Below are 12662 nucleotides of genomic sequence, written 5' to 3'. Positions count from 1 at the left end.
ACATCAGTGAGCCTTGTACCTTTGTAAGTTCCTGTGCGTTGGCCAGATTGTCGACAGCAATGGCTAAAAATACATTCAGGAGGGTGTCTGATTCAGGATAAGGATTGAAAACAAATTTTGCACGCATAATATTATACATGTAATGTTGTAGTATTAGTACAGACACCGAAAAGTACTGTAAGCAGTGATGGATAGAGAAGCCTATAAACAAACACGATTGTCCCAAACGTCACAGTCCTGCACGTTGGTGCGATGTGTCTATGCATCGCCTTTTTAAGGTGTAACCCTTCAACAAGGATAGTTTACCAGCTGGAGTTTCTGCTTAAAGGCACTTTCCAGTCAAGCATGAATATGTTGTATTCCCAGCAGAACTAAACCCTCCAATTTAACGATTTCCCAAAAGAAATCTCAAAATAGCAAAAATGCATAAATCAAACATACCAATGTTGTTTTCTGCACTGTTTTCATTTACATTCTGTCTATTAGCACAGGCACTGTGTATGCTAAATTCAAGGCATGCCCCTGATGACAAGTCTTTCAAGGCCTCAAATGGCTCCAACACAGCATTTCTTCTATCTGATCACAGCCTTATCAGTTTAAAGTGGTAGTAAACTGCTGTGTGTTTTTTTTTTTTTTGGAACCTGCTAGATAAAGCCATAATGTGCTAGTATGCATTATGTGAAACTTACCTTAGGATGAAGCCCTTCCAGCGGCGAGCTATCACCGCTGACAAGGCATCCATCTTCACCCGTGTTCCTTCTGGATTCACAGCCAAAGCCGCAATTAGTTTACTCCCACTTTAACACTCTCCCTGTCTTCCACCCCCTATCCTCCCAATCAGCAATCAGTTGCCCGTAGAAACCTTTGCCGCTTTAACCCTTCTCTTCTCTACTGTGCAACACACTACCTCTGTGAAAAAAATCTCACCCCAGCCTCGCTACTTCTGTCTACAACAGGTCACTCCCATCCTCCCTGACTCCCGTATCCATTTATTACACATAGAATTAGTCCCCAACCGCTACAACGACACACCCACGCTCTTGAACGAGTGTGGCGTAAAACGAAACTCCAGCAAGACTTCCCTCTGTATAAATATGCCCCCCTAAAATGTAATCTCCCCCACCTAACATACTAGGGTCTACCACCATACTCAACACTTTCCTCTTTTAACCCTGTTACTTCTGAATGCTATCCCTTCACAATTACTCTGGTCACCCTCTTGCTCTGTTCTGCACTCTCTAACTCACATATCCAATCTCTCCTTCTCTACTGGCAGCTTCCCCTCCTCTCCTATTTAAAACAAGCATTGGTCACCCCATAATTAAAAAGCCCTCAATGGACCCCACTAGGACCCATCTTTTTGCTCCAGATTACCTCCAAACTTCTAGAACACTTAGTCTACAACCATCTGGGCTACCACCTCACTGATAACAACCTTCTTGACCCTTTACAGTTTAGCATGACTTATCCACCCTACCAACCATTCAGTGACCGTCAACCCCTCTCTGCCAATTCAGTCACTGACTTCTGCTAGCCCAATGAATAAAATTCTACATTCTAACAACAACATACAAAGCCATCCACAACTCTTCCTTGAACTATATTACCAACCTCATCTCAAAATATCACCCAAATATTGTCCTCTCTGTTCCTCCAAAGGCCTCTTGTTCTCTAGCTCCTACATCACATCTCCCATGCTCGTCTCCGGGTCTTCTCAAGAGCCTCTTGTTTCCTCTGGAACTCCCTAACATAATCTGTTCGGCTATCTCCTACTCTGTAAGCTATTATCCCTGAAAACCCATCTCTTCAGGCACTCGTGCCCCACTTCCACCTAAAAACTGTACTTTTACTTTTCTCCATCAGCTCATCCCTTACAATTATTACCTTTTGTATTACTTGCTCCTTTTTTAGATAAGCTCTCACAAGCAGGGCCCTCTGAACCCTCTTGTGTTGACCTGTATTGTAATTGTACTGTCCCGCTTTACTTTGCTCTGGTCCATAAGGGGCTTATAGGAATGGGAGTTGAAGTGACTGGACTATCTTGGCATCAAAGGATACAGTTTCCAAACAGGGTCAGTATGATGAAGTAAATACAGGAGTACATTCCTTTGCTGACACCCCCTTGTGATTCGATTCCAAAGTACATGACATTGTTCCAGTCCTCCCCTGTCAGGATCTGCAAGCAACATTATTGGCATAAGTAAGAGATCAGAGAAGAACATTGTTTCACAAGTAAGACAGAAAATCTAAAGAACATTATTTGGTGGCTTAGTGATGACCAGTCACAGCAAGTCAGACAACAGTGGATAATGGGACCAAAACGTTGCTCCGGTATATTTTCTGGATTCTGGGAGGGATACCATACAAAAAAAAAAATATCCCCGATGTAACCTAGCACAGCAAGGCAGGATGCAAATCATTTCATCAGTGTGTTGTTTGGGAATGCCTAGTGGTACTAAGATCAGAGACACCAAAGAATACAATAAAAATGGCAGTCCAGGCTTTTTCATTGTAGTTCTACGACAGACAGAAAAGTCAACATATACAACAAATAACCCAAATGTAAGCTACAACATCATTAGACCCACCTGAAAAACTGTCAAGATGGCAGTGGGGAAGGTGTCAAAATTTGTGTTTCTTGTTTCCTCTTCAAAGTAAAATCTGAATAACAAGACAGAGTTATACATTCATTATTTTAAAGCATGTCTAAATCCAAACTTTTGTTTTTGTATTTCATAAAGTAGAAAATAGTTAACATTGCTTAGATAGGGAAACTTAGGAAAATCCTTTCTAAAAACAGTTGTCATTGAAACAAGTGTTACAGTTAAACGATTCCCTTCTATACCTGTTCCAGTGACAACTCAGTATTTCGGATTCTCTCTAATGCCACGTACACACGAGCGGAATTTCCATCGGAAAAATCTTAGAAGGTTTTTCCGACGGAATTCTGCTCAAGCTTGGCTTGCATTCACACGGTCACACAAAAGTTTGCTGAACTTTCGACCGCCAAGAATGCGGTGACGTACAACACTACGACGAGCCAAGAAAATGAAGTTCAATGCTTCTGAGCATGCGTCGAATTGTTTCCGAGCATGCCTAGGAATTTTGCGCATCGGAATTGGTACAGACGATCGGAATTTCAGATCGGAAGTTTTTCCGACCGAAAAATTGAGAACATGCTCTCAATCTCTTGCTGGGTGGAATTCCGATGGAGCATACACACGGTCGCATTTTCGGACCAAAAGCTCTCATCGGACTTTTGCTGGCGGAATTTCTGCTCGTGTGTACGGGCACATTACTCCCCTTTCACACAGGCTTTCTGATCAGGTCCGCCTGTCAGTTTTTAAGGCAGACCTGATCGGATGCTCCATTCACTCCTATGGATCGGTGGATGTCAGCAGTGACATGTCCGCTGACACCCGCTACTGTCCGATCTGATTCTTTCCGTGAAATCCAGATGAATGGTGACCCTTTTTTCCACCCGACTGGTGGATGAGATCAGAGGAAAATGGACATGTGGTCCGTTTTCATCCGATCTCCCCACAGAGGAGAGCGAGACTCTGACACAGTCCGTCCGTCTCTGCACAGTGAGCGGAGATCGACCTGTCATCCGCCTGCTCAGCAGGGATCAAATGGGAGTCCGCCGCAAAGCAGAGTCTGCCGGGCGGACTGCACCTGTGAAAGGACCCTAACTTTGTCTTTGTGGCTTGCTTTTTTCTATGTCTGAGTCTTCAGCTTGAGAGTTAGGAATTAGAGGTTTCTTGAAGTCTGATATTTTGATGCCCTATCAAGAAACTGTTCTTGCAAAACATCTACCAGTTTCTGAATGTGAATACAAGCATATGACTTCATCTATCTTTTTCTGCATAAGCTCATTGTTTTGACATGTAGATTAAAGCTTACGTATTTTTCCATCATATGCTCAGTTTGAATTGATTAGGGTAGGGACAGGTTTATTTAAAAGGTTTACAGTCTATACAGCTTTGGTATTTCAATTTTGGAAGATGTCATTAAATGTTGGGTAATTTGGGGGAGTTAAGTGTATATAAAGCCAAAACATTGTATTATTAGATTGTGGAATGGTTAAAACTGCAGTAAAGTCATTTCACACAGGCTTCAGCTTGTATAAGAGCAGTGTGAACAGCAAGCTTTGACAAGATATATTGAAGCTTTTAAAGTACCATTCATCTCCAGTTTGTAAATTGTAAACACAGATCATAATGGGAGTGCTGATTGCCACTGCTAGCAGGCTTCAACAATTCAAGCTTTCAAGCTTGTTGAAAGTCTGCTGAAGCCTGCTAGCAGCTTATTCAAGTGACAATCCTATTAGAATCTGTGTTCAACATTTACAAACTGAGGTTCAATGGTACGTTGAAATCTTCAACAAAGCTCGCTGAAAGCTCTGCAAATGCTTTGTCAAAGCTTGCTGTTCACACTGCTATAATACAAGCCAAAGCCCTTGTGAAACAGGCCTAAGTGTTTTTTTCTTTTTTTTCTGTCTGGGTCCCCTTCTCTCTTCACTATCTGCCCCACACAACAGGAAGTGAGGTGAGCTCTCTCCAAGTGTCCCCATTGGAAGATTTCTATTATTTCAGTGACAACTGTAAAAGCTTCCCGACGTAAACATTTCTGTCCTAGTGACTATGGTTGCCTGGACAAACAGAAGGGACAAATTTCCCTAGCAGGGACAGAGATGGCAGTAAAAACCTGACAGGAGTTCTAACCCTTCCACATTACAAACACAACTAAACACTAACTAAATATACACTTTTAACAATCTAACAATGTATTATATCTCTAGGGACTCCAGTGGTGAGATATCTGCACTCCCAAAGACATATCTGAGAGCCTCAGGTTACGTACTGCCATGCTATGTGTTACACTAATCATGGTAACATGTGTCTAAAAAGAAGGGAAATTATCCCCAAAACTATGACTGACACTTACTGTCCCCCAAAAAGCTGCATCCCCAAAAGTGCGAAGACCACGATGAAGAGGAAAAGAAGGAACAAAAGACTGACGATGGACTTCATGGAGTTCAGCAAGGACACCACCAAGTTTCTCAAGGAATTCCAGTACCTGCAAAACACCAGCAGCAAGTTTATAACCCACATCGCATGTGCAGGTCACAGCATGATTTTTAATGGCCGGACCACCGTGAGCAATATGGGGTCACACCATAGGCAGATGGAGCTCTTACTTTGTGACTTTGAAAATACGGAGAAGCCGCAGTGCTCGAAGCACACTGATCCCAAAAGAGGTCCCTGGTTTTACTGCTGCCCAAATCACCTCGAAAATACTTCCCACTATCACCTGTAAGAACAACACACAGTAAAATGGCATTGATACTGCATTACAAAATCATGAACTGAAGAGGAGGATTGACGAAGGCGATTAACAAACAAGCTAAATGTTTTCATTATGATCTTGCAAGAGGGAAAAAGCTGGAGAACCACCACCGCTGTCCGTTCTGCCTTCTTTCTCATAATCTGCTGCTGTATTCACATGACTATCCTGCATGAAGATAAAGTCACTGAACCAATTTCCAATAATCACCAGTAATTCAATCTTTATGATTGAATCATGATGAAAATTGTATTGTTAGATTCTAGTGAGCAGCGCCAACGTCATATCCCGCCCCTAACCAACGCAAAACTGAGGCTTGCACCGCACGCCGGTTCCTGGAGACGGAACGGCGAGCAGAGGCGCCGCTCGGAACGCTGGCTAGACTTGTGCCGGTCTAAAGGCACCATACCATGTGAGTGCACATTTGTTATACATGGTTTATAGAAAAATAAAGTAATGAATGTTGCGCAATGATGGTCGTTTGTTTTCTATGAGGATTTACAATCACTGAAAGGTGGAGATATATGGAATTTATATTGCTACAATTGTTGGGAAACCCGGGGCATACTTCTACAAAAGGAACAACTAATCCAGGTGATTTGATTATTGCTTTCTGATGAGTGCAAACTTTGGAAGGTGGTGGTGAATCACGAATTGGTGGATATATAAACACGGATTTGAACCTTGAGCACATGGGTTAAACTACTTGTGAAAAGGAGCAGCACTGGGACTTTTTACGTTTATTACTAGTTAAATAATTTTTCCCTGTGGTTATAATTCAAATGTACATATTTTGAATCACTACTTTTTATGTGTTTACATCATGTGTTTATTCTAATGCATGACATGTCACTGATGGATGCACACAGTGTTTACTGTCACAGACACAAATATTAATTTGGGGTTGACACAGTTATCCATCATATCAATTTAAAGATGTATTGTTGTCTATGGGGAGAAAGATCTGTTATGCATCAATGCGCTCAGAGCCGTAAAAACAAAATAGAAAATGTTATTTTTGAGGGGAATAATTTAAGTGTATGTATACAAGCACATATGGGCATATGCATGCATAAATTGAAACACTGGTAGCTAGAAGAGGTTTTTGCGTGTGTGCACACTCAAGGTATTTTAGGTGGAACTTCAAAAGGGGAAATTCCGCTTCTGTGCACGCCCCCCCCCTCCCCTCCACTTTGGGGGGGGGGGGGGGGGGTTAAAACAAATCTTAATGCCTAAGCACAATTTTGCAACTTTAAAATGTTAGTAAAACTGTACATATCTACATAAATACTTTGTGCATCCAGGTGGATTATACCCCATTTTTTCAGGACAAATTGGGCTTTTATTGGGTGGTAAATGGTAATGGAAATCTCCTGATTTTATTATCAAAGGAAAACTGGCCCAAAATAGTAAAAAAAAAAATGTAGCTGTATATTTCTTGCTACTACCAAAACATTCCACCAAAGAACAACCCAAAATAAATTTTCCTGCTCCTGATGATCGCAGCAATACCACATATGTGTATGTTGTTCTTTCTAATTAGAATTAGACTTGGGAAACTTAACATTACTAAATCACCGGATGGCTTGCACCCCAGGGTAGGGAACGCAGTCAAGTAATTGCCAGACCATTGTTTGTCATTTTTACTGACAGTCTACTGACTGGAATGGTACCAGCGGATTGGAGAAAAGCCAATGTTGCACCAATATTTAAAAAGGGCCCAAAATACATCTCTGGAAATTACAGACCAGTTAGCCTAACATCAATAGTATGCAAGCTCTTGGAGGGGATGATAAGGGACTAGATACAAGATTTTAGTAATGAAAACTGTATCATTAGCAGTAATCAGCATGGATTCATGAAGAATCGTTCTTGCCAAACCAATCTATTAACCTTCTATGAGGAGGTGAGTTGCCATCTAGATAAAGGAAGGCCCGTAGACGTGGTGTATCTGGATTTTGCAAAAGCATTTGACACAGTTCCCCATAAACCTTTGCTGTACAAAATAAGGTCCATTGGTATGGACCGTAGAGTGAGTACATAGATTGAAAACTGGCTACAAGGGCGAGTTCAGAGGGTAGTGATAAATGGGGAATACTCGGAATGGTCAGGGTGGGTAGTGGGGTCCCACAGGGTTCTGTGCTAGGACCAATCCAATGTAATTTGTTCATAAAGGACCTGGAGGATGGGGTAAACAGTTCGATCTCTATATTTGTGGACGATACTAAGCTAAGCAGAGCAACAACTTCTCCGCAGGATGTGGAGACCTTGCAAGAAGATCTGAACAAATAATGGGGTGGCAACTACATTGCAAATGAGGTTTTAATGTAGAAAAATGTAAAATAATGCATTTGGGTGGCAAAAATATGAATGCAATTTATACACTAGGGGGAGAATCTCTGGGGGAATGTAGGATGGAAAAGGACCTGGGGGTCCTAGTAAATGATAGCAGCAGCTTGGCATTGCATGCCATTGCTGAGCCTGACAAAGCAAACAGAATATTGGCATGTATTAAAAAAGGGATTAACTCCAGGGATAAAGCGGTAATTCTCCCACTCTACAAAACTCTGGTCCGGCCGCACCTAGAGTATGCTGTCCAGTTCTCGGCACCAGTCCTCAGGAAGGAGGTACTGGAAATGGAGCGAGTACAAAGAAGGGCAACAAAGCTAATAAAGGGTCTGGATGACATTAGTTTTGAAGAAAGGTTGCGAGCACTGAACTTATTCTCTCTGGAGAAGAGACGCTTGAGAGGGGATATGATTTCAATTTACAAATACCATACTGGTGAGCCCATAATAGGGATAAAACCATAGTTTGAAGAAGCACCGTGTTCAGTGTGAAACGCGTCACCTCATGGGTCCTGTAACCTTGTCCTTGTGGCTGTCAAGTGTCATGTTTTGGAAATAAACATGTTGGATTAATTCTTTGGTGTGCAGCTGTTTTCTACACAAATATGCGGCCCCACATAAAAAAGCACAGTCCACTGGGGCTGCATATTATCACACGCTCGGAGTGAAGGGGTTAATTGCTGGAAGTTGCTGTGGAGGGTGGGGTGATAGCAGGTACCTGATTATGACAGGTACCCACTCCCCCTGCTGCTCAGATCGACGAAGTTCAGCCCTTGCAGCCTTCCGGGACACATAACAGGTCCCAGAAGACTTTGGGACCATTCACAAAGCACAGCGCGGCCCACACATGCACAGCGGGAACCGGCTGTGAAACAAGGTTTCCCTAACTTAAGATGCCGGCGCCTGCACCCGAAGCTGATTGAAGAACGGGCTTGGGTAAGGACAATGCTGGATCCCTGGATGAGTAAGTGTCCTTATAATTGTGGACTGGAGCTCCTCTTTACACAACTTGTGCTTGAACCTGCATATAAACATTAGTAAATTATTACATCTGTGCCCAAGAAGTCTTACTAATGGAGTGCTGTCTGTGCTCCATATCAGAGATTTCCCTTCACTTCCTGTTTAGGAGACACTACAGGAAGCAAGAGGAAATCTCCTTTGTTTTGTGCCGCTATTGGTAGATTTCTCCACACCTCCTTTTCCATTAAATTCGGTGGAATTTTGGACTTACAATCTCTTTCAATGGTTACCAGGACAAAGAGAGAAGGTGTACCTACCTAGCAGCGACACAACCAGCAACACAATTCTGACAGAGGTTAGACCTTTCCCTACTCTACCCCTAAGTAAAAAAAAAAATAATAATAATAATAATTTTGAAATATTTTTACTCAATTAGAAAATGTGAATTCATCCTAAACATAACTGGATATCTGAGTGAAGTTTTAGAGTATTCAAGTGAAATTAAAAACACTTTCCAAAATGTAAACAGTTACATTTAATGCATGCCTCTGGTGAGAACTGTCAATGTTGCCAGTGTACTTATGTTAGCTCTCAACTAAACTATCAAGCCATCAATTGGCTGGTGTCATAGGTGATCACATGTGCAGCACCATGGCAACTGCAGGCCAAACAGAGATTAACTGGCAGCTTCTTTGGCTGTAAAGGATAGGAGACTTTAGTTTCACTTTACCCTCCTGCTACTCACATAACCCATATGTACAGCAGTAAAGAGGGTAGGCTTTAACATCCACATGCTGCATATATACATCAATGGACGGCCGAGGTTTCTGTGCTGAGAGAGCACTCACTGCACGCTCCCAGCACAGTGACTGAACTGTCATAGACAGCTCTCAGTCTCTAGTATGGATCAGTGTTTTAAGTGATAGAAAAACTCACCCCAAAATCGAAACAGTTAAAAGATGAGTGAAAGTAGTGTCGAGGACCCAGACCATACATCTTCAGGGACATTTCTGTTAGAAAGAGGCCTAGGAAAACAAACTCTGCAAAATCTGTAAAAAACAAACAAGAATTAAAATGAACCCTATCTATTTATTTTATCTCTGGTATTGCTTTACAAAAATAACATATCCATCAGTGGCGGCTAGTGGTTACTATTTTGGGGGTGGGGGCGGCAAACAAAACTGCCCCCTCCCTCCCTGTGGGAAACGGACAGCAGCAATCAGTGCCCCCCCTACAGGAGACGGATGGTGGCGATCGGTCCCCCCCCCCCCCCGTGGGAGACGAACAGCGGCGATCAGTTCCCTTACCTTAAAAGGCCGATGTTGCTCCTCGCTCCCGGCCGAATAGGAAGTGTGTTCTGGGACTCCCTGGCCAATTGGGTCTCAAGAACCGCTTTCTAAATGGCCGGGGGGAGAATCAGGAAGGCAATAGCGAATATTAATGCGCTATTGTCACTCAACTGGGTTGGCTCAGGGCGCAGTGCTCTGCGCCCCGAGCCCACCCATTTTTCAAGCCAATTAGAGCTTCAGGCTCTAATCACGTGCTTCAAAAAAAAAAAATACATTGGAATCCATGCATCCGACACCCTGCATGTAGATTAGGGGCCGGGCGCATGGATTAGGGGGGCGGCGCCCCTGCACCTCTAATGGACGGGCCGCCACTGATATCCATTGACAAAATACATTGATATATAGGGTTAAAAAAAAATTTAGGTTAAACACCAAAGCTATTGGGTCAAATTCGCACTGGAATGGACAGCTGCCAGAGCTCTTTACCTTTGCGGCAGCTGTCCCTTGTGATTGCGGTAGGGGACGGTGTGGTACACGATTTAACCCAACCAATCCCTCAATCACTTAATTTGAAGTGTACAAAACAACACTTTATTTATGTTGCTTTGGACATCAAAGTCACACCCCATTCTTTTCAATGGTATCCATCCAAATTGGTGCGACCACTACTTTTGTGCGATGTTTGATACGCCTTAGATCCATTCAGTATAAAGCCAGATCAAAGTCGCACTGGAAAGTCGCACTTGCGGCTTTGGAGATGCACTAATGTGAATGGAGCCTTTAAGCTCTTTTACTGCTCATTAACAATACGTAAATGTCCTAACATGACCGTAAGTTCACTTTCAAGTGGAAGAAAAGCCTAACTGTACCTATTATTAAACATATTCCTCCTCCTCCTCCTATCTTGCTTTACCTATGTAAAAAAGATATTTGTACTTACCCATCTTTCTTCCACCCCAGTCAGGTCATGTGATCCCGCAGCTCCAACTCCCCTGTGGCAAGGAGAGAGTGCCAACAATGATTGGCCCGTGGGACCCTGTGGGTGGCATCATGGCTCCCGGAATTCACAGCCATTGTCCCTTACACAGAGCTGCAGGATCATGTGGCCTGCCGGGCTTGGATTAGAAATAGGTAAGTGCGCAGATCTTTTTCTACAGGTTATGCAGGTTTGGTAGGAAGAGTGGGGAGGAAACATTTTAAGAATAGTTTGGAGTTTTCTTCTACATTGAGGCTTTTCCTTTTATCTAATTTTGAAATTTTTCACATACAGGTAAATCAGAATTTGTTTGCTAGAAAATTACTTAAAACCCCCAACCATTATGTATTTTCTGAAAGCAGAGACCCTGTAGAATAAAATGTTTGTTGATGCAAATTTTTATGTCACGTGATATTTGCGCAGCCGTTTATCAAATGCAAATTTTCAGGAAAAAAAACACTTAAATGCATTTTAGTGCACACAAATACAATATATTACCCATTTTTACTAAAGTATAAAAGATGATGTTATGCCAAGTAAATAGATACCAAACATGTCAAGATTTAAAATTTTGCATGCCAGTGAAATGGTGACGCTTTATAATCCTTCACAGCAGCCTTTTTCAACCTTTTTTAGACAGAGGAACCCTTGAAATAACTTTCTGGTCTCAGGAAACCCCTGCTAAAAATGACTATATCTACAACTCATGATACATTAGTGTGATGATCAGTGGGAAGAATGCTCCTTACACTTGTGGTTAATGGGAAGAATTTCCCCCTTACAGACAGCTAAAAAGCTCAGTGGTGTCAGTAGGAACTTATCTGAGAGGCAGAAATTGCTCGTAGCTCAAGGAATCCCTAGTAACATCCGGAGGAACCCTGGTTGATTAGCCTTGCTTTACAGTGTACCAGTTTGGAGTTAAATGTGAGCTCTCGCACTAGAAGTATTAATCCCTCTCTAACGTTTGTGGGGATTCCTCACATGTCTGGTGCAATTACAGTTTACATATGCGTGCGGGACATAAGCGCACAGTCACATTTGCGCTGGAGCATGGGGGACAGCAGGTGCATTTTTTGAAAGAATTCTAAAAATTGCTTCTTTAATTCACCTTTATTGCTATCGCAAGGGTGAACAGCATGCCTTGTGATAGCATAGTCAGTGACATGTACTCTTTATTGAGGATCTGGGGTCTATGAAACCCCTGATCACCCCTCTGCCTTCCAAGGGAGCCGATCAAAACTGTAAAAGTGATCGGGCAGCGGTCAATCACTTTTACATGAAACAGGATCACTGGATCAAAAAAATGATATCAGTATCATGGCTGCAGCTGCATATATATAACCATTTGTTGCTGAGGACACATAAGTACATCCTAGGGATGGGAAGTTGTTAAAACAAGGATACATACTAATAATCAACTGTAGCAATAGTGTAAAATGTAGCTGCTATAGGGTGCTTTTTAGAGAACACTAGAGGGAATAAGCAAGCAAAGAAGCATGAACGTCTATGCTACTCAGCTCCATCTAGTGGCCATATTGCAGTATTACTACTACTGCCCATAACAAAGGACCATTCGTTCAAAGAAGAAAATAGCCTCACTGTCCGAGACCCTTAATTCTACCACAATCTAACATGGTAACATACAAATACAAAATTGATTGCATTGAAAGGAACGGAGGCAGGGCCACTGCCATTTTTCTTTTTGTAGTCCCATTATGAAAATTTCCCTTTTACCCAGAGACA

General features: G+C 42.4%; 1 protein-coding gene across 10 annotated transcripts in view; it reads right to left on the bottom strand.

The window, feature by feature from the left end:
- CACNA1B (calcium voltage-gated channel subunit alpha1 B) overlaps positions 1-12662 on the bottom strand; it is a 404014-nt gene that overhangs the window by 134104 nt on the left and 257248 nt on the right. For all 10 annotated transcript variants that reach the window (XM_073599719.1, XM_073599724.1, XM_073599718.1 and 7 more), the window contains 6 exons: positions 9591-9703; positions 5201-5313; positions 4948-5079; positions 2589-2661; positions 2059-2176; positions 20-87 (listed from right to left, as the gene is read on the bottom strand). In XM_073599719.1, the coding sequence (XP_073455820.1) occupies positions 20-87; positions 2059-2176; positions 2589-2661; positions 4948-5079; positions 5201-5313; positions 9591-9703 (617 nt within the window). The remainder of the gene's footprint in view (positions 1-19; positions 88-2058; positions 2177-2588; positions 2662-4947; positions 5080-5200; positions 5314-9590; positions 9704-12662) is intronic.

Source organism: Aquarana catesbeiana, linkage group LG09 (assembly GCF_042186555.1).
Source record: "Aquarana catesbeiana isolate 2022-GZ linkage group LG09, ASM4218655v1, whole genome shotgun sequence".
Taxonomy (NCBI): Eukaryota; Metazoa; Chordata; class Amphibia; order Anura; family Ranidae; genus Aquarana; species Aquarana catesbeiana.
The sequence above is the reverse complement of the archived record's forward strand: the minus strand, read 5'-3'. Positions and strand labels throughout refer to the sequence as shown.